This window comes from Balaenoptera physalus (assembly GCF_965194825.1).
Source record: "Balaenoptera physalus genome assembly, chromosome: 19".
Lineage (NCBI taxonomy): Eukaryota > Metazoa > Chordata > Mammalia > Artiodactyla > Balaenopteridae > Balaenoptera > Balaenoptera physalus.
This window is the reverse complement of record NC_138900.1, coordinates 11,497,749-11,520,756: the sequence shown is the minus strand read 5'-3', so window position 1 is coordinate 11,520,756 and position 23,008 is coordinate 11,497,749. Positions and strand designations below refer to the sequence as shown.

The 23,008-nt window shown below is 43.0% G+C and overlaps 2 protein-coding genes across 2 annotated transcripts in view; one reads left to right on the top strand and one right to left on the bottom strand.

Moving 5' to 3' along the window:
• Nucleotides 1-720: 720 nt before the first annotated feature.
• The window catches only part of SRRM5 (serine/arginine repetitive matrix 5), a gene marked incomplete at its 3' end in the record, with an annotated part of 172,816 nt that continues 150,528 nt past the window's right edge, over nt 721-23,008 (top strand). Inside the window, 1 exon segment of the mRNA XM_082438650.1 lies at nt 721-730.
• LYPD3 (LY6/PLAUR domain containing 3) overlaps nt 5,157-23,008 on the bottom strand; it is a 31,600-nt gene continuing 13,748 nt past the window's right edge. Inside the window, exon 5 of the mRNA XM_082438808.1 lies at nt 5,157-8,571. Coding sequence (XP_082294934.1) covers nt 8,291-8,571 — 281 coding nt within the window. The 3' untranslated portion in view covers nt 5,157-8,290. The remainder of the gene's footprint in view (nt 8,572-23,008) is intronic.

Below are 23,008 nucleotides of genomic sequence, written 5' to 3'. Positions count from 1 at the left end.
GGTTCTATCCCTGGTCCAGGGAACTAAGATCCTGCATGCCGCATGGCGCAGCAGGAAAAAAAAAAAAAAAAAGTATATGGTGGAGTTGAAAAATACCAGTATCCACTTTGAAAAAATATGTTTGGCAGTACCTACTGAGACTAACATACGTTTGCCCTATGACCTCGTTAATTCCACATCTGGGTATATACCCAAGAAAAATGAGTGCATATATCCTTAGACAAGGATGCTGATGGCAGCTCTATTCATAATAGCCAAAAACTGGAAATAACCCAAATGTCCATCAACAATAGACTTGGGTAAATAAGTGTGGTACGTTCATAAGATGAAATACTTCATAGCAGTTTTTTTTTTTTTTTGGCTGTACCGTGCCGCTCACGGGATCTTATTTCCCCCAACCAGGGATCGAACCCGGGCCACAGCAGTGAAAGTGCCGAGTCCTAACCACCACCAGGGAATTCCCTTCACAGCAATTAAAAAAATAACAATACTGCTACATGCAACAACACGGCTGAATCTCACAACACAATGTTGAGTGAAAGAAGCCAGAGACAAAAGAGTACATAATTGAATGATTCCTTTTATGTAAGTATCAACTCATGGTGAGAGAAATCAGAAAGTGGTCACCCCTGGGTGGTATTGACTGGAAGAGGGCACAAGGAAACCTTCCGGAATGATTAGAATGTTCTATATCTGGCCCTAGGTGGCGGTGACATGAATGAACACATATGTATATAACTATAAATGCATCAAGCTGTACACTTCAGTTTTGTACTCTAAGTTATACGGCAATAAAAAGTTTAAATTTTTTAAATTTTAAATAAATACAATAGAATAAATGACTAGTATGTTGGTACTTTCAAGACACGAAATGCCAGAATGCAGGACTGGTCGGGTGGAGTACACACACATGGACAACTGGGCCCAAGTTCTTAGATTCCCACTCTCACCACAAGGTGGCTCTCTCTCCTCCCTCAAGCCTCTCTGACCAAGTCTCTGGGAGGGAAAACCAGCTGAAGGTGACATTGCCCACTTAGAAATATCACTGGTGGTGGAGGGTTGTGTGCTCCAGAAAAGGACAGCATGGGCCTAGGGTGAGAATGCTGTATAATGATACCGACCTCACTACAGAGGACTGAATCCTTCCCCTTCACAGTGTGAAAGAGTGAGTATCGATGTGCCTGGAAGAGGATGATGCATTATGAATAGTTAAAATATCAACAGTCAGTATTTATGGAGGGCTTCCGACCACAGCAGGGTTTGAAGCACTTTACATGGGTCCACTCACCTCTTCCTCACAACAACACTGTGAGGTCAGTGCTTTTACTATCCCCATTTTACAGATGAGGAAACTGAGGCACAGAAAGTCTAAGTAAGATGCTAAAGCATGCTTACTAGTGCAGAGCGAGAACTTGAACCCCAGCAGTCTGGCTCCACTGTGAGAGACACAGAAAGTCAGGAGTAGGATATAGCCTGGGGGTGCCAAGCTTGCCCCTAGGCAGCTGGGAAATGTGGGACCCTCAGGACTCAAGCTGCAAGAGGCCAGCTGCCTCAAGGCCCTGTCTGGAAGCACTTTCTAATCATTGGGCTGTCCCAACAAATGGGCAGCCTTCCCAAGAGGTTGATGGGCACAGGCTAAGGGTGCCAGGGTGTGGGGCTGATAACGTCCTTCCAGCTCCAAGCTGGGTGACAGGACATTTGTTCCTGGTGCGATGGTCAGTGCTGAAGAAGCCCTTAGGGATGCAATGATAAGAGTGGGGAGAGCTGGGAGCATCTTCAGTGTTGCAAAAGCCCAACACTTAGCCCAGGTTCTTTGCTCTGGGCCAGAATAGTATCTCTGAGTGGCTGGGACATACCTGTGTCTCCCAGTGCTCTGAGATCAAGAACCAAAAAATTTGAGTTTTGGGCTTCCCTGGTGGCACAGTGGTTAAGAATCCGCCTGCCAATGCAGGAGACACAGGTTCGAGCCCTGGTCCAGGAAGATCCCACATGCCACGGAGCAACTAAGCCCGTGCGCCACAACTACTGAGCCTGTGCTCTGGAGCCCGCGAGCCACAACTACTGAGCCCATGTGCCACAACTACTGAAGCCCGTGCGCCTAGAGCCCGTGCTCCGCAACAAGAGAAGCCACCGCAATGAGAACCCCGCGCACCGCAACGAAGAGTAGCCCCCGCTCGCCACAACCAGAGAAAGCCTGCAGGCAGCAACATAGACCCATCGCAGCCAAAAATAAATAAATTTAAAAAAAGAAAAAAAAATTGAGTTCTGATTGGTAAAACACAGGGAAATTAATTAACACTCCAAATGCACCATGAGGGACCAAATGTGGAAGAATGAGCTTGGGTTTGCCAGATGAGCCATGAAAGGATCACTGTTATTACGGACTTGAGCTTCTCAAAGCCTATGAGCCCTGAGGACATGGAGGTTACTCCAGGCCAGGAACCAGGAAAAACACACACCCACAGTTACTGTAAGAATGACAGCTGCGGAGAGACCAGCCCCGCCATTCTACATCCTGCGGTGCTGGAGAGATGGGAGTGTTAGGGAAACCACTGACTGAAACTGCCCACCCTGGCCAGGCACCACAGTAACCATTTGCATGAGTTATCTTAAACAGGAGGTCCTGGTAAGGAATGCGGAACTAACACGCTACCACCAACCGGAAGAATTCGGGAAAGGTCAGAAGGAGAGAGGAGACTCCAGTCCATATGTCCTACCAGCCTCCCAGAGTCCACGCTTGAATCCATCTTGGTTGAGTGATGCGAGCTCCACCAGGAAGAACTCTGAGTCAGAGTGATTGGCCAGAGAGAACCCGGAAACTAATCCCATCACCATAAAACACAAGACTATGAACGTGGCGAAGCAGTCCTCCTGGGTTCCCTTACCCTGCTGCTCTCCACCCGGGCGCCCCTTCCCAATAAAGTCTCTTGCTTTGTCAGCACATGTGTCTCCTTGGACAGTTCACTTCCGAGTGTTAGACAAGAGCCCTGGAAGGGGTCCCCCCTCCTGCAACAGGAGTGTGTCTGAATCCCTGCCTCATGCCCCTGTGCCAGGACAGCTGTCTCTATTCTGCTGGTGACAGCGTAGCCAGCCTCGCTTTTTGTATCCAGGGAAGTTCTAGAATCATCTGGGTCCAATCATTTTTACAAGCAGCAAAAGTTCTGGGAAACGGGCTTGTGGAAACCACTAAATTTTCCTCGCTTGTCAAATGGAGATAATCATAGTCTGGCTATATAGAGCTGTTGTGATTTTTAAGTGGCTTCTGCAGGGCATGCAGGATGGAAGGCGGGTTTGCAAAGCCCAAAGCTTACACAAGAACTAGGAGGAAAGATTTTGAAATGACTCAGAAGATCTTAGGATGCATGAAACCCTCATCTGCACCTTTATTTACAAACCAAGGCTTCATTGAGCTAAAGACAAAAATTCAGAAAAACATAGCCAATGTATAATTGATTGACAGATAAATAGATAGATCTAAATTAATCCATTTAGATGAAAAACCTCAAATCAGATAATGCCATGACTAAGATCAAATAAAGCACTCACTCCTCAACCAGGTACCCTGGATGCCTTCCAAGCTTCCGGCCAGCTTCCTCTAGACAACCACACCCAAACAAGAAATGCAGACACAACAGCTTCTTCCCCCAGCCACTCTCTACTACTTTGTTCCCTTCCCCCCCACACACACAAACCCTGCCCACCCTGACCCTGAGCGTTTCCTTCAAAGAAGCATGAAACGGGAGCTCCCTGGGGTCCTCTCCCAAATGGCCTCTGACCTCTCCTGCTGGGGAGCAGAGCCCAAGATCTTTCAGCTGATGGGAACTATGGTAGATTGTACTTTTGGCCCCAGTTCCTCACCCCTTCCTGTATCCCTGCTCTTTACCATGTAACTTTGTAGTTATATGACTCTGGGTTGGCTGTGTGACTTGGCTCTCACCAGCAGAATGAGCTGGAAGTGACAGAGTGCCCATCTCCAGCCTACGTCTTAATTGAGGGGCCTGGCACATTTTTACCTGTACTTTTGCTTCCATGAGAACAAGCCTGGGCTAGCCTGTTGGAAAGCACAGACATGTGGAGCAAAACCAAGTCTCCCAGCCAAGACCAGGCTAGATCAGCCAACAGCAGATCCCCGGACATGTGGGTAAGCACAGCTGAGCCCAGGAAAAACACCCAGCCAAGCCCAGCCTAAAACTGCCCACCACAAACTTCGTGAGCTACATAAATGCTACTGAGAGTCGGGGTGGTTTGTTACACAGCATTACTATAGCAAAAGCTAAATGATATGGGAAACCTGCAGGTCCCTGGTCCAATCTTTAAGCTGGGCTGCTTGGATCTGAATCCCATCTCTGCCCTTTGTCAGCTGAGTGACTTAACCTCCCGGTGCCTTAGATTCCTCATCTGTAAAATGGGATGACAGCAGTTTTCCCTCGACAGATTGTTTCCATCACTCAGGGTCCTGATGTTTATTGAGCTCCTACTGCTCTGGGTGAGGAGGAAAGGACAGTGAGACAAAGTTCCCGCCCTCATGGAGCTGACATTCATGTGGGGCAGATGAATAAAAAACAGAGAGATGTACAATAGGCCGTCAGAAGAGAGAACTGCTACGCAGAGGAGTAAAGCAGAGTCTATAGAGGGCTGGAGGGCTGGGGGTGCGGAAGAAGAAATACTGTTTCTCATAAGGTGGTCAGGGAAGCCCACTCAGAGGCGGTGACGCTCCAGCTGACATGAGAATGAAGGAGAGGAAGCCGTCCAAAGATGGAGAGAGAGACAGCTTTCCCAGCAGAGGGGATGGCCGGTGCAAAGGGCTGGGGGTGGACATGAGCTTGGTGTGTAGGAAGAATGGGAAGCAGGCTGGAGTGAAAAAGGCAGGGAGCAGAGTGGCAGGAGGTGATGTCTGAGAGCGGGGCAGTGACGGGGTCATGAGAGTAAGGAGTTTGCATTTTACTGTCATGACAATTAAATGAGTTAATATGTGGACAGAGCTCCGGACGGCGCCTGGGTCATGATGAGTGTTCAGCAAGTGTCAGCTTTCACTTTACCGCTGGCATTGTCACCCACAAAATGCAGTGTCTCCCTGTTCCGGAGTCCCTAAGAGGAAAATCCCCACGGCATGGTGGCCCCTGCTGCAACTAAGGAGAAAGAGACTCACCAGGGAAATCTTTTTAATTTTTATTTTACATTGGAGTATAGTTGATTTACAATGTTGTGTTAGTTTCAGGTGTACAGCAGAGTAATTCAGTTATACACATACATGTATCCATTCTTTTTCAGATTCTTTTCCCATGTAGGTTATTACAGAGTCTTGAGTAGAGTTCCCTGTGCTATACCTGTAGGTTCTTGTTAATGGGAAATCTTGACAAGGGGGAATTTTCACTTTTGACTCTACCTGAGTGGGTATCCTTTGAATTTCTTTTTTTTAAAAAATAAATTTATTTATTTGTTTGTTTTTATCTTTGGCTGTGCTGGGTCTTCGCTGCGCACAGCCTTTCTCTAGTTGTGGCGCACAGGCTTCTCCTTGTAGTGGCTTCTCTTGTTGTGCAGCACGGGCTCTAGGTGCACAGGCTTCAGTAGTTGTGGCTCGCAGGCTCAGTAGTTGTGGTGCACGGGCTTAGTTGCTCCGTAGCACATGGGATCTTCCTGGACCAGGGCTCGAACCCGTGTCCCCTGCATTGGCAGGTGGATTCTTAACCACTGCACCACCAGGGAAGCCCTGAATTTCAACAGCAAGACTGAGTCCATGTATTATTTATGGGATAAACACACACACACACACACACACACACACACACACACACACAGCCTTTTCTCCACCATCGTGGTGTGTGCAGTTAGTTGACTCTGTTGGAGAGAGTCTCCCTCTGTTGGAGGGAGAAATGCCCTCCCTGCTCCGTTGAGTTTACTTTGCTCTGAATTTTTGTATCTGTGAGATTAAAGAAGATGAGATTTTGATACAAATATGCTAAAAATGGCCAGTTATTTTACCAGCAAAATGGATTTATTCAGGAAGAGCAAAGTTCCTGAATTGCAATTCAGGACATGCAATCTATGGGAAATCATATGCAAGTCTGGAGAACAAAGGAGAAACCTTCTTTTATAAAGGAGAATGGGGAGTTGGGAGGGGCTGCTGTAAACAGAGTTCACTGAAGGAAACTGGGAGTTCAAGTGCAGCGGCTTTTCATTGGCTGAGCTGTGACAGACTCATTGGCCAGGCAGTTACTGGGCGAGAAGAAATTCTTCCTTCCTCCTGCTGAGTAGTAAAGTAGTAACCTTGTTTCTGTTGGAAGTGCAAAGGTCCCTTTTTTCTTGTAGGTCTGCAATTAACATGGAGTGATAGAGGTTGAGAGCTCCCCCTTCTGGCCTCCGGAATCCATTTTAAATGAGGTTTCTGTTTATTAATTTTCACAAGAGCTTAGGCCAATCTGCCCAGGATTCAAATCCAGGCTTTGCAACTCAACAAATTCGGGGCCTTGGGCGAGTTACTTCACCTCTTTCTTGTTTGGCTCACTAGGAAGGAGGTGGCCAAGGGGATCTGAGAAGACACAAATGGTTTGTGCCCTAGTATGTACAGAAACATTTGCATCATATTTTTTCAAGAATTCAGTATATAGTATGAGCCCTACCCAAATCCCCAGAATATAGGAAATAACCATAAAAATAAAATGAATTATTTTTAAAACTGATAATAATCTAAAGACTGAAGACTTCCAAATTTATTCCCTTCTATCTCCAAGCTCATCTACAACCCCACACACCTTGACCTCATTCCCAGCAGCTTATTCCCACACTGACCTTGCCCTAGCAAATGTCTTTAATTTTACTCATTCCTTCTATTAGGGGCTTTCCATGACTCTCGACTCTGAGGGTACAACAGTGAGAAAAACAAACGCAGACCCTGCCCCAGAACATTCCTTAATATACAGTAGGTGCTCAATAAATGCTTTTAGAATGAATAAAATGGTCTCTCTCTCTCTCTCCCACTCTTTTTTTTTAAAGTCCAAACTGGCAGAATAAAAAGTTGACCACCCTATGTCTGACCTCCAATTTTGTCTTTGAAATTTGCTGGTTTGCAAGCTCCAAAGTGAGTTATAGGACAAAGTTCCAAAGCCAAGGTACTTCCCCAAATGGGTCCTGACCTATTCCCCCGGCCTCATCTCTGGGCTTCCCCTGACACAATGCTGCACCCTCTTCCCAGAACAAGGTGGATTCTCTCAGGCCTTTGCTACTTGTCCTTTAAAGCCCTGCTCCAACGTCACCTCCTCCAAGAAGACATCCTGGAACCCAGGCAGAGCCCATTTGTCTGGGTCTCCGGTGCAGGATTTAGTTGAATGTTGTCGACACATTAGCCAAATAGAAGTTCTCTGCAGAGACAGGGTAGATGCTAACTCAGCTGACAGTGCTCCTCCCAGCCACCAGAGGGCGCTTTCGAAACACCAACCTGACTTCTTGGCTTAAAACTCCCACAGTGGCTCCCAGTTAGTTACTCTTAGCAGTTCAGATTCCTGCTGGTTCAAATCCTGGGTCAGCCACTTCCTCATTCTGAAACTAGAGCTAGAGACCACCTCTCCAAACCTCTGTTTCTCCATAGGGTCATCAGGTGGATTAAATACATTGTTTCCTATAAAGCTCTTGGAAGAATGTCTCTTAGGATGTTCTCAGTACAGTTAGCTGCTGCATCACTCAGAGTCTAAGCAGGAAACAGCAAATCCAAACTGAGCGACTGGGGAGAATTTAATAAAAAGATTATTTACTATTAGCCACACAAAAAAATGAAATATTGCCATTTGCAGCAAAATGAATGGGCCTAGAGAATATCATACTAAGTGAAGATGGAGAAAGAAAATATTATATGATATCACTTATATGTGGAATCTAAAACAATAATACAAATGAATCTATATACAAAACAGAAACAGAGTCACAGACATAGAAAACAAACTTATGGTTACCAAAGGGGAAAGGAAGGGGGAAGAGGGATAAATTAGGAATATGGGATTAACAGATACAGACTACTATGTATAAAACAGATAAGCAATAGGGATTTAGTGTATAGCACAGGGAACTAGATTCAATATATTATAATAATCTATAACGGAAAAGAATTTAAAATACACATACACACACACACACACAAAACTGAATCACTTTGCTGTATACCTGAAACTACACAATATTCTAAATCAACTATACTTCAATTTAAAAAAATAAAAGACTATTTACAAAGATGGAGCAGTGAGCAGGGAAACCACAAGGGTGGTGCAGCACTTCAGGTCTAGAAAGATGGGAGCTTTGATTACCCCCAGGCCTGAAAGAACCCAGATGTGTGTGGAGTGGACCTCCAGACAGGAGCTGTGGCCTTGGGTGGAAAGACACAGTCAGCTGGAGGCAACCGCCGCATCAGGGAGAGAGTTGGGGAAATAAACGCCCCTCCTTCCAATCTCTTGTCAGCGTCCCCATTGGCCAACCCAGACAGGAAACTAGAGGTCAAGAAAGCCCGTGGTAGTCCATAGTGATCAGCCTCCCAAGGTTGGATCCCATTCCCAAGAGTATGACAGGTAAAGGTGGAGCACGGACCTGAAAGAGCAAACAAAAAATATCCAGTATATCATCATCCTCATCATCATCATCAATAGTAGTGATCTTACTATTAAACTCCTCCTCATGGTCTACGAGGGCCTTCAAGGTCTAGCCCCCATCTTTCCACTGCATTACTCCTATCTCCCCTACTCCTTTCCGAAACCCAGAAATGGACCCAGAAGGGGTGCAAGGAAACCCTCTAAATGATGGTAAGTTTCTGATTCATGATAGGAATCTGGCTGGCACAGAGCTACACACGCGATAGCGTTGAGAGGGAAGTGTACTGGTGACATCGACTTTGAAATGCATCAGAAAAATCAGAGGGAGTGATGGATAGACAGAGATGGAAAGACGGGTGGACGTGTGATAAAGCAAACAGCAGAGTAAAATGGGAATGGTCAAATCTAGGTAATGGGTACACGAGTGTTCACTGTGAAATTAGTTTAGCTTTTCTGTTTGAAAATTTTCATTAAAAAGGTTTGGGAAAGTGTAAAAATAAAAGTTGATGAGGGTGGCCTCAGCAAAGAAATTTGGGTTGAATTGGTTACAGGAGCCAAGAAAATAAGAATTTCTCTGGGACTTTCCACAGAAACCACAGCCACTTCCCTGCAGCATTCAGGAATGAATTATTATGACAACTGTCAAGTCTTGGATCAGAAGGAACTTACCCCCCTCCCCCATAGAAAAATGAAGGGAAGAGAGCGGAAGAGACAGCGTCCCACTTCTCAAAAATCCTCTGATGGGGACTTCCCTGGTGGTGCAGTGGTTAAGAATCCGCCTGCCAATGCAGGGGACATGGGTTCGAGCCCTGGTCCGGGAAGATCCCACATGCCACGGAGCAACTAAGCCCGTGTGCCACAACTACTGAGCCTGTGCTCTAGAGCCTGCATGCCACAACTACTGAGCCCACGTGCCACAACTACTGAAGCCTGCACGCCTAGAGCCCATGATCTGCAATAAGAGAAGCCACAGCAATGAGAAGCCCGCACACTCACTAAGAGTAGCCCCCGCTCACCGCAACTAGAGAAAGCCCGGGCACAGCAACGAGAACCCAATGCAGCCAAAAAAAAAAAAAAAAAATCCTCTGATGAAGAGCTCTGTTTAACATCTGAACTTATTTATTATTCATTCAACAAACATTTCTTGAAACCCTCCTCTGCCCCCAGCCCTGCCCTCATGGGACTCCAGTGGTGGAGACAGACTCGTTCCTCAGATAGAGATGATGTAGAGTGATCAGAACAGTTATGAGGGAACCCCACGGGCTGTGGGAGCCCCAAAGGAGGCATCTGATCCAGACTGGAGGTCAGAGAGGGCTTCCTTCTGGAGGGGAGCAGGCAAGAGAAGAGGAAACCTGGACTCAAGCAGTAGAAACAGAAGGCATGAACAGATCTGAGAGATATTCAAGAGTTACACAGAATTCTGTATCTGCTGGCGATCTCTCCAAATTTCTTATTCTAAAAAACCAACCAACCTAGCACAGGGAACTCTGCTCAGTATTCTGTAATAATCTAATTGGGAATAGACTTTGAAAAAAATTGATGTATGTATATGTATAAATGAATCACTTTGTTGTACTCCTGAAACTAACACAACACTGTTAATCAACTGTACTCCAATATAAACTAAAAAGTTTAAAGAAACATAAAAGTAAAAAATTTAAAAAACCAACCAACCAGGACTTCCCCGGCGGTCCAGTGGTTAAGAGACCACGCTTCCAATGCAGGGGTTGCGGGTTCAATCCCTGGTCAGGGAACTAGGATCCCACATGCTGTGCGGCCAAAACAAACAAAACAAAATGAAAACAACAACCAACCAACCAACAAAACACAATCAAAATAACAATCAAGCAAAATGAGGAGATATTGGTCACAGGGGACAAACTTTTTATAAGATGAACAAGTTCTGGGGATTTAACAACATACGGTGTGGTGACTATAGTTAATACTATGTATTATTTACTTGAAAATCGCTAAGAGAGTAGATCTTAAATGTTCTCACCACCCACACATCCACACCCACACGGTGACTACACGAGGTGATGGATGTGTTAACTAGCTTGACTGTGGCAATCATTTCACAATGTATATGTACGTCAAATCATCATTTTGTGCACCTTAAATGTATACAATCGTTATTTGTCAATTATACCTCAATAAATCTGTGGAGAAAACCAATCAGTAGCTGTGGGAACAAAAAATGGGTTCTGAGGGCTGCTTGTAGTAGCAGCTAATGTGAGGCTGCCCAAAGTTTTTCTAAACCAGCGCCATCCAACAGAAATATAATGCGAGCCTCACATGTAATTCTACATTTTCTAGTAACCACATTAAAAAAAGCAAAAAGAGGGACTTCCCTGGTGGCGCAGTGGTTAAGAGTCCGCCTGCCAATGCAGGGGACACGGGTTCGAGCCCTGGTCCGGGAAGATCCCACATGCCACGGAGCAACTAAGCCCGTGAGCCACTACTGAGCCTGCGCTCTAGAGCCCATGAGCCACAACTACTGAGCCCGCGTGCCACAACTACTGAAGCCCGCGCACCTAGAGCCTGTGCTCCGCAACAAGAGAAGCCACCGCAATGAGAAGCCCGCACATCACCACGAAGAGTAGCCCCAGCTCGCAGCAACTGGAGAAAGCCCACATGCAGCAATGAAGACCCAACACAGCCAAAAATAAATAAATAAATAAAATTAAAAAAAAAAAAAAGGCAAAAAGAAACAGGGGAGATTAATCATGCTCTAATCCAACACATCCAAAATATTATCATTTTAGAATGTGATCAACATAAAAATTATGAATGATTTAGTTTATATTCTTTTATTTTTCACACTAAGTCTTCAAAATGCAGTGCGTATTTTACATTGATAGCACACCTCTGTTGAGACCAGCCACATTTCAAGGGCTCAATTGCCACGTGGGGCTAGTGGCTACCCTAGTGGACAGAGCAGATCTAGTCACATTAGCTAATTAGGATGTCTTCACAACAGCCCTATGAAGTAGGAATTGCTTCCATTTTATGGATGAGGAAACTGAGGCACAAAGAGATGAAGGGACTGCCCAAAGTCACAGACTGGTGGAGGAGCAGTATTTTGGACCAGGCGATGGAGCGCCTGCCATGTAGAACCAAGATGGGCTCCTACACAGGTCACTTATTAGGCTGGGTGAGTGACAGCCCACAGGAGCCCACTCCCCACTCACCAGAGGTCTCCGTAGGGAGAGAACGATGATGGTTCTTGAGACTCCTGAAGGGGAAACCCACAGGGGGACCCAAGCACAGGGGTGTGGTTGGGAATGCAGAGGCCTGGGAAAGGACTGGGCTATCTTGCCTCTTACCCGCCAGAGGTTGCCAAGGAGTTAGGAAAATCCCCTTGTGCATCTCACTGCAGACTGGTGGCTGCAAATGCTACTGACTCTTTTTCTTTTTTTTTTAAAGTGTAATTGATTTACAATATTGTGTTAGTTTCAGGTGTACAGCAAAGTGATTCAGTTATACATATATATATATATATATGTATATATCTATATTTTTTCAATTCTTTTCCATTATGGTTTATTACAAGATATTGAATATAGTTCCCTGTGCTATACAGTAAATCCTTGTTGTTTATCTATTTTACGTATAGTAGTGTGCATCTGTTAATCCCATACTCCCGATTTATGCCTCCCCCCCGCTTCCCCTTTGGTAACCATGTTTGTTTTCCATGTCTGTGAGTCTGTTTCTGTCTCATAAATCAGTTCATTTGTGTCATAGTTTAGATTCCACATATAAGTGAAATCATATAATATTTGTCTCTCTCTGTCTGACTTACTTCACTTCGTATAATAATTTCTAGGTCCATCCGTGTTCCTGCAAATGGCATATTTCATTCCTTTTTACGGCTGAGTAATAGTTCACTGTCTATGGATACCACATCTTCTTTATCCATTCATCTGTTAATGGACACTTAAGTTGCTTCCGTATCTTGGCATTACTGGAAATAATGATGTTGTGAACATTGGGGTGCATGTGTCTCTTTATCGTCAGATAAAGCAGAAAGTTGGAGTGAGGTCTCTGTGAAGCCCCAGACTCGGGGGAGGTGGGGCCTCTCATTAACGGCCCATCTGCTGTGCCAGCTCCAGAATAAGAACTCCAGTCTCCCTTGTCATGACCCTCCCTTTACAAACGGGGAAACTGAGGCTCAGAGAAGACACATGGCTTGTCCAAGATCACACAGGAAGGATATAAAGGATGCATCAGGAGGGATGGGAAAAATCTCTTCCCACTCCCATCCCATGGCCACCCGATTCCCTTTCCAGAAGCAAGAATATAGTGATTTCCTGAGATATTTTAGGCATATACAAGCATTCACACGTGGATCATTTTTTTTACACCATGGTGGCACACAATTCTGCATCTTACTTTAATTTTTCACTTAAGATTCTCTTCAGGCTCTCTCCAGATTAATACATAGAGCTGTACCTCGTTTTTTTTAAATGCCCTGAGAGCATCACACTGTCTGAATGTACTATAATTAACTTAACCAGACCCCTTTTAATAAACACTCAGGTGATTCCTGGTTTTATTGCCATTACAAACACTACTGTAATTAATATCACTTGGGCAGACCTCATGTTGGACATATGATCCATGCCTGTAAGATAAATTCCTAAGAGGAAAACTGCCGAGTCAAAAGTGATGTGCATTTGTCATTTTGAAAACTATTTCCACACTGCCCTCCAAATTCCTCCCTTTGTCAGTGGTTGACTGCCCCTTTCTCAAAAGGGCTTTTTGCTCTCTCTCTATATTGTTCGAATGTTTTACAGCGAGAAGGTATTTGTGCATTACTTATGTAATTAAAATTAAATAAGCCCTTCATTTAAAACACAAACCTGGGAAGAAGAGAAACCAGCAAGGCCAGTTTGGGCAGAGCCTCCTTGCCTGTGACAGGTCCCCTGTCACACCTGCCTTGTCCCCAACGAGCCCTGCCTCATGTTGAAATCCATTTCTCAAGCACAAACCAGGGACCTCAAAGATCAAACCTTGGAAAAAATACAGGAATGAGATTACGTCATTTCCCTCTCTGTTGCTTTTTATGCAACTATATTCTCCTGCTCCTCATCTTCTTCCTCTTTCTCCTCCTTTTCCTTCTTTCTGTGACTTCTGTTATGGTGAGCATTACACTGAAAACATGTTTAAGCTATGTCCAGTTCAATAAAAGAACACTTAGGGCTTCCCTGGTGGCGCAGTGGTTGAGAATCCGCCTGCCAATGCAGGGGACACGGGTTCGAGCCCTGGTCTGGGAAGATCCCACATGCCGCGGAGCAACTAGCCCGTGAGCCACAACTACTGAGCCTGCGCGTCTGGAGCCTGTGCTCCGCGACGAGAGGCCGCGATAGTGAGAGGCCCGCGCACTGCGATGAAGAGTGGCCCCCGCTTGCCGCAACTAGAGAAAGTCCTCGCACAGAAACGAAGACCCAACACAGCCAAAAAATAAATAAATAAAAAATAAAAATAAAGGAATTCCTTTTAAAAAAAAAAGAACACTTAACTTATGCAGAATCTGGCGTTTCTAACAAGGAACAGAAAAGGAAAGAATAGCCAGGAGCTTCAAAGTAGAAATTGGAAGAGCAAAACAGGAATCTATTCTATTTTAAACACATCAATCTCTTCCTTTCCTTTCCCTTCCTGAGCACAAGCAAGTAGGTGTCTGGAAGATGGGTTGGAGTAGGGGGGACACAGGGCCCAGAATAGAGTGTCAGGACCCAAATGTGGTGAGCAGGGCCTCCACCCCAGGGGCCAGGGGTGCAGGCAGTGGCAGCCATAAGAGATTGGTCACTTTCAGGGGGATCGAATAAATAAGTAAATATATTAAGGGCACTGGGAGCCAGATTTCTCACTGCTGGAGAAATGAGCTACAATTATGTAAAGGGAGAAAACAAGAATAAGCCCTGTAGTGCTGGGTTGGAACTGGAGATATCAGTGTAAACTCATGACTTTCACTATAGAGAGACAGATGTAGAAATACAGATGGAATATTACTCAGCCATAAAAAAGAATGAAGTAATGCCATTTGCAGCAACATGGATGGACCTAGAGATTATCATACCGAGTGAAGCAAGTCAAACAGAGAAAGACAAATATCATATGATATCACTTACATGTGGAATGTAAAAAAATGATACAAATGAAGTTATTTACCAAACAGAGATAGACTCACAGACAGAGACAACAAACCTGTGGTTACCAAAGGGGGGGGGGGAATGAGGGATAAATTAGAAGGTTGGGATTAAAATATACACACTACTATATATGGAGTAGATAACCAATAAGGACCTACTGTATAGCACAGGGAACTATATTCAATATCTTGTAATAACCTATAATGGAAAAGAATTTACAAAAGAATGTATATATATGTACATGAATCACTTTGCTGTACACGTTAAACTAATACGACATTGTAAGTCAACTGTATTTCAATAAAATTTTTTTTTTTAAAAAGCCTAGGAAACTTCCCTGGTGGTCCAGTGGTTAAGACTCTGCGCTTCCAATGCAGGGGCCACAGGTTCGATCCCTGGTCGGGGAACTAAGATCCCACATGCCACACAGCATGGCCAAAAGATTTTTTTAAAAAAGAAAAGAAAAGAAAAGCCTAGGCTTCTCATCAAAAGACTGGCAACTAAACCCATATCTGTATTTTTTTTTTAAGTATTTATTTATTTATTTATGGCTGTGTTGGGTCTTCGTTTCTGTGCGAGGGCTTTCTCTAGTTGTGGCAAGCGGGGACCACTCTTCATCGCGGTGCGCGGGCCTCTCACTATCGCGGCCTCTCTTGTTGCGGAGCACAGGCTCCAGATGCGCAGGCTCAGCAATTGTGGCTCACGGGCCCAGCCACTCCGCGGCACGCGGGATCCTCCCAGACCAGGGCTCGAACCCGTGTCCCTGCATTGGCAGGCAGACTCTCAACCACTGCGCCACCAGGGAAGCCCTATCTGTATGTTTTAAGTTAAAATTTTTTTAAAAAGGAATATAGATGTAAATCTATATCTACACATATACACACATACATTCCCTACTTCTGCCCACTCTGAGAGAGCCTGGGTACAGTAAGAGCCAATAGCAATGGCCACATGTAACTCCCAACTCTTGGTTTCTAAATGTCATTCTCCAGCGAAATAGACCAGGGCTTCCCAGAGTAAAGGCTAATTCCAGGACTGGGACAGGGAAAGTACTAGGCGAGCCTGGCACATCTTATTGTGCCAGGAAGAAAAAAAACGTTTAAAGAATGATGGGATATATAAAAAAACATAACTAATAAGGACCTACTGTACAGCACAGGGAACTCTACACAATACTCTATAATTTCCTATATGGGAAAAGAATCTAAAAAAGAGTGGATATATGTATATGTATAACTGATTCACTTTGCTGTATACCTGAAACTAACACAACGTTGTAAATCAACTATACTCCAAAAAAAATTTTTTTTAAAAATCACTTAACTTCTAAAACAAACAAAAACAGAATGATGGGGACAGGCGAAAATGACACAGGAGCCAGCTGGAAAGGGCTCCCACAGGTCAAACTGGAAACAACTGGAACATCAAAACAAACAATGATTGTAATAGATTACAATCCCTTGACGCTATGAGTCTATCCTGATATGACTAAATAAATGAATAAATCGAAAATCTGACAAGGAACAGGGTATTTACATGACCCCAAAAGACCTCCCCAGAAAACACATTAATCACAAAGGGGAAAAGAGTAACTTTACAGGGGAGGAGCCTAAAAGACACCACCTTAATGAGAACATCCTGATGGAATGTAAGATCCTAACACCACTTTTGTGACCCTCCTGCCAAAGATGCACGACCAGAATCTGATCATGAGAAGATATCAAATCCATGGACATCCTATCCCAGAACTGGGCTGTGATGTTCACAAGAGTCACGAAGGTCAAGGAAAGAATGAAGAATTTTTCCAGACTAAAGGAAGCAAAAGAGACATGACAACAAAATGCAATGCAAGAGTCTAGATAGGAACCTTTGCTGTGAAAGCCGTTATTGGGACAACTGGTGACACTTGAATGGAGCATGAGGGTTAGATGGTAGTAATTTTTTAATGCTAATACTTTTTATTTTTGAGGTTGTACTTTGGTTATGCAGGAGACAGTCCTGTTTGTAGGAAACACAGTAAACATCCGTAGATGACAGGGCATAATATTGGCAACTCATTATTACATGGCTTAGGAAAAATAATTTCTTTGTACAGTACTTGCAACTTTTCTGTAACTCTGAGATCTTTCCAGAGAAAGAAGCGTCATGAAACAAAACATATCCTTGCTTAAAAAGATAATAGCAGGTAAAGCTACTGTACTTCAATAAAATAAATTTTTTTAAAAGATAATAGCGGATGGACCTAGAGATTATCATACTAAGTGAAGAAAGTCAGACAGAGAAAGACAAATATATGATATTGCTTATATGTGGTATCTAAAAAATAATACAAATGAACTTCTTTACAAAACAGAAATAGACTCACATGGACTTCCCTGGTGGCGCAGTGGTTAAGAATCCGCCTGCCAATGCAGGGGACACGGGTTCAAGCCCTGGTCTGGGAAGATCCCACATGCCGCGGAGTAACTAAGCGTGTGCGCCATAACTACTGAGCCTGCGCTCTAGAGCCCGCGAGCCACAACTACTGAGCCCGCGTGCCACAACTACTGAAGCCCGCGCGCCTAGAGCCCGTGCTCCACAAGAGAAGGCACGACAATGAGAAGTCCGCTCACTGCAATGAAGAGTAGCCCCCGCTCGCCGCAACTAGAGAAAGCCTGCACGCAGCAACGAAGACCCAACACAGCCAAAAATAAATAAAATAAACAAATTTTTTTAAAAAAGAATGTATGTATGTGTATAACTGAGTCACTTTGCTGTACAGTAGAGACTGGCGCAACATTGTAAATCAACTATACTTCAATAAAAAATTTTAAAAAAAAGAATGTATACCTGAAACGTTTTGTAAATCAACTTCAATTTTTTAAAAAGGTAATATCAAATATGGTTTTATAAATTGTTAACATAACACAGGAAAATAAATCCCAAGAGACACAGTAAAGAAACAGACCCCAAAAGCACTGGTGGAGACTTACTAAATTGATTTCCTGACCTACAACTTTTGTCCAGTCTTTCCACAAGCATAGTACAAGAGCAAACACATATATAGGTTGTATCATGCCCGAGGCACGGTTCTAAGTACTTTATAGACACTGTTTAATCCTCACAACTATCTTATGAGGAAGGTAACTTTCATTCCCATCTTAAAGTTAATGAAACTGAAGCCGAGAAAGGTTAAGTAATTTGCCCTAGGTCACATAGCCAGGAAAAGGTGGAGCTGGTTTAGAATTTCAGCCTGACTTCACAACACCTTGCAAAAGGAATATGATTATCCCGCATTTGACACATTGGGTAACCAAGGCTCAGAGAAACTAAATGGCCACTCCATGGCCGGGCTGATTCTGAAAAGCAGAGACTAGTCCCCAAGAACAGACTTGGAGAAATTATGTCAATGCTTAAATCCCAAAGCAGGAACCACTGTTTGTTCATCAAACTCAATTATGAGAAGCAGCATTCCACTTTCACCAACACTCAGTCTGTTGACCAAGAGCTTTGATGTCCAACATGGATGCCACAAGCCACACGTGGCTGGTTAAATTTAATTCAAATGAAACAAAATTGAAACTTCAGTTTCTCACACTAACCACCTTTAAACATGCACTCATGAGCTTGGTTACCACACTGCACAGCATAGACTACAGGCCATTTCCATGGTCACAGGAGGTTCTATTGGACAGGGTAGAATCTAGAGATTGCTTTGCAAGGGCTCAACAATTATTTTTTCAAAAGGGGGGACTGGGATATTCTAGATATTCTTTAATTATATGCAAGAGCACGTTCTATCAGATTTTTTCTTAAACACACTTAACTGTGTTTTCATTGAAGTGGCACTGTCAGATTTTTCATAGAAACTAACAAGGCAGAAAAGAAAGCCCACAAATCCCAATTTGTGTTTCAATCCACGGCGGCCGTGATACCTGATAGTGCTTGTAAACTCCTACCTTGTAGATTTCTAATCCATTGGCTTGAAACCCCAGATATTGCTTCTGTATGTGGCATTCTGTGCCACACAAGGTTCTGTATTGCCCTGAAGAATTACAGGTGGAGAAAGCAGAAAACAAAGTGTCTGCAAATAACAGCAGCTACCAATTACTAAATGCTCTACCTGGCTAGGGCTCTTACAGACCTAATCTTCATCATTCTCACGCTACCACTGGGAAGCACATGTGACGATGCTCATTTTACAAATGAGACACGGTGGCTCCCAGAGGTGAACTCACCTGCCCAAATTCACATAGGTAATAAATATAGAATACGAACTTAGATCTTTCCACCCCGAACTCCACATTCAGCTTTTTCCTGTGAGTGGATTTACCGAATCTAAAGCAAGACAAGGAAGAGACACTGATTCCAGAATAAAAAGAATTCTGACTCAGCCCACTGGAAAGTTCATCATGATATGGATCAAAGCACTTAGGATTACAATAGACTAACAACTGAATTTATGCTGATGATAGGTCAGAGGGAGGGTGGAGAGCAGGAAAGAATAACAGGCATATGGGGGCAGATGAGAAGCCTTTAAAAAAAGATTAAAGATAAAAGTGAGGGGAGGAAACACCCAGCTGGTTAAATTTTTTCCCAATCTGTTGCTGACACACCCTCTAACCTGACCCCAATGCTCACCAACATCACCACCGCCATGTGGATTGAAATTATAGGTCTTTTCCATTTTACCCACTAGAGTCCAGTGCTGTGATGGGAGAAATTTTCACATATTGAAGTATGGGGAAGTCATGCTGGCTTATACATGACCTAACTTAAACTTTTTTTTTTTTTTGCCACACTGTGTGGCTTGTGGGATCTTAGTCCCCCGACCAGGGATCAAACCTGGGACCTCGAGAGTGAGAGCACAGAGTCCTAACCACTGGACCACCAGGGAATTCCTAACCTAACTTAAACTTTATGCTAATTAGAACAGCCTGTTTTGTGGCCTAGCAAAGATCCATTGTACATCTGCTTTAACCATGAAAGAAAAGAATGCATTTAAAAATCAAAATGGAGTAACTGTGGTTCAGGCATTAAAAATGGAGCCAGTTGGCCATCGTGGATATGATTTCAGACATGTTCCTGCATCATAGAGAACTTGAATTTTCTGAACTGTATCACTCTCAAGGACACCACCAGCTGTTCTCAAAACAGTATCTGCTAGCTGCCAGCTGTACCTTTATGGTCTCAAGATGTCCCCTTGTAACTAAGTAACCATTTTTGACCCCAACCAATCCTTGCTTAACAAGCACCATTACTTCTTGCCAGCTCCAGTCTTGACTCTTGACAAACAATTTATGTAATTTTGTGGGTTTTGATTTATGAGCCTCCCGCATTTTGTAGTCCAGCGAAACAGAATTCAAGTGCTTCTTGAATCTGTGTCTCCTGGGCTACAGTCCTCAGTTTGGCTCAAATAAAAACTATTTTCTATTCCTATTATAGATTGTTTATTGATTATTTCCATGGACAGCTGTAATAGTGGAAAAGTTTATGTCTGAAACTGTTCATACAATGGCCACATGTGGTTATTTGAGCACTCGAGGAGCACTGAGGAATTTAATTTTAAATTTTATTTAATTTCAATGATTTAAATTTAAATGTATGCAGCCACATGTGGCTGGCGGCCACCTATTGAACAGCGCAGCACTAAATGGTGAAATGTAGATGTTAGGGCACGGCTTTCCCATCTGTGTCCCCCAAAACCTAACATGAGAACTAGTTGTTTTGGGGGGCACCCTCTAGGGTCAGACTCCCTGGGTCCAAATCCTAATTCTGGGAAACCCTAAGGAAGCAACTTAATCTTGTTTGTACCTCAGTGTTTGCATCTGTTAAATGGAGTACCATTAAGTGGGCCTCACAAAAAGTTAAAACTAATATGTATATGTATAACTGATTCACTTTGTTATAAAGCAGAAACTGACACACCATTGTAAAGCAATTATACTCTAATAAAGATGTTAAAAATAAATAAATAAATAAAGTTAAAACTTTTTGAATCTAAGTGGGGGGAAAATGTCCATTGACAGACAAATGGATAAAGAAGATATGATAGGAACTTCCCTGGTGGCGCAGTGGTTAAGAATCCGCCTGCCAATGCAGGGGACATGGGTTCGAGCCCTGGTCCAGGAAGATCCCACATGCCGCAGAGCAACTAAGCCCATGCGCCATAACTACTGAGCCTGCGCTCTAGAGCCTGTGAGCCACAACTACTGAGCCCACGTGCCACAACTACTGAAGCCCGCACGCCTAGAGCCTGTGCTCCGCAACAAGAGAAGCCACCGCAGTGAGAAGCCCACGCACTGCAACGAAGAGTAGCCCCCGCTCGCCGCAACTAGAGAAAGCCTGCACGCAGCAACAAAGACCCAGCACAGCCAAAAATAAATAAATAAAATAAAATTTAAAAATAAATAAAGTGAACAATTTAAAAAAAAAAAAGATGTGATACACACACACACACACACACACACACACACACACACACACACACACACTGGAATATTACTCAGCCATAAAAAAGAATGAAATAATGCCATTTGCAGCAACATGGATGGACCTAGAGATTATCATACCAAGTGAAGCAAGTCAGACAGAGAAACACAAATATCATATGATATGGCTTATATGTGGAATCTGAAAAAATGATACAAATGAACTTATTTACTAAACAGAAATAGACTCACAGACATAGACAACAAACTTATGGTTACCAAAGGGGAAAGTGGGGGGAAAGAGGGATAAATTAGGAGTTTGGGATTAACATATACACACTACTATATATAAAATAGATAACCAACAAGGACCCACTGTATAGTAGTGAACTATACTCAATATACTCAATATTTTGTAATAATCTACAAGGTAAGAGAATCTGAAAAATATATATATATATATATATAAAAAAACTGAATCACTCTTCTATATACCTGAAACTAACACGACATGGTAAATCAACTATTCTTCAATAAAAAAATAAAATAAAATAACAAATAAGTGGTGGGCAAATGGATGTGCTTTGCATGATCTTTCCAACCTGTCTGTAGGTGTGCAATTTTTCATAATAAAAATTGGAAAACAAAATGCTAATACTATTTTACAAGAAAGACTGCTCTGAATATTCAGCTGTGCCTGGAAAGTGCTTCCCATGGTGCTTGGCACATAGAAACAATGGTTGCTTTTAAAAACTGAGCAAGCATTTATCCGGCAAATATCTACTCTTTGTAAGGTATCAGAGACATAATCATCCAAGAAATAATATTGTTCAGTGAGTGCTTCCTAGATGCCAGGTACTGTCTTACCTGTTTTATAGATATTAGCTCATTTTTTTTTATTTTAAAAAATGTTTACTGAAGAGCAACAGACATACAACAAAGTACATGAATCAAGTGTAAAGTTATATAAATTTCCTACACATTATTTATATTTATATTCACCTGAGTAATGACTTCATGAGTCAAGATATAAAGTATTTATTACACCCCAGACGACTCCCTCATATCTTTTCCCGGTCAAGACTGTGTACCACCCACACCCATGCCACAGATGTAAGCACTACTTTGAGGCTAGTTTTGCTTCTTCCTGAAATTCATATAAATGGAATCATACAGAGTGCACTCTTCTGTCGTCTTTCCCTCAGTATATCATCTTTGAGACTCTCCAAAATGGCATTATCTTAATATAATAAAGAATGTTTTTGGCTAGGATGCAATAGTTACTGGAAAGATGAGCACAAGACCAATGGCCAAGGTCAGTGCTCTGTTGCACTTGGCATTCCCAGACCGACATGTGTTGTCTGATGGTGCAATTCTCCCTCCACTCTTGTCTAGTTTTGTTTTGAGATTATAAACACCACAAAAGCACAAAATTAAAAATAAAAAAAATTAGGTACTGTCCTGAGAGATATAGATATAGATATATATGCTCCTTTTGATCCTCACAACTACTCTATGAGGCAGGTATGTTATTATTCATTTACTTTTAGCCTAGTATAATATTACTAGTTTCTGTTATTTTTCTTTTTGAAGTGTTTGACATAATTTCAGTCTTATTGAGAAGCTGCAAAAATGACACAAAGAATTCCTATATACCCTTCAACCAGGTTCCCCAAAGTTAACATTTTACCACATTTTTTTCTATCTCTATAGAAATAATTTTTCTCTTCTGAACAGTCTGAGAGTAAGAGGCAGGCAGGTGACCACTCTCCCTCTAAATTATACATCAGTGTGTATTTCCTAAGAACAAAGACATTCTCTTCCATAATCACTGTACATTTATGTAAATCAGGAAATTAACATCAAACGTAAA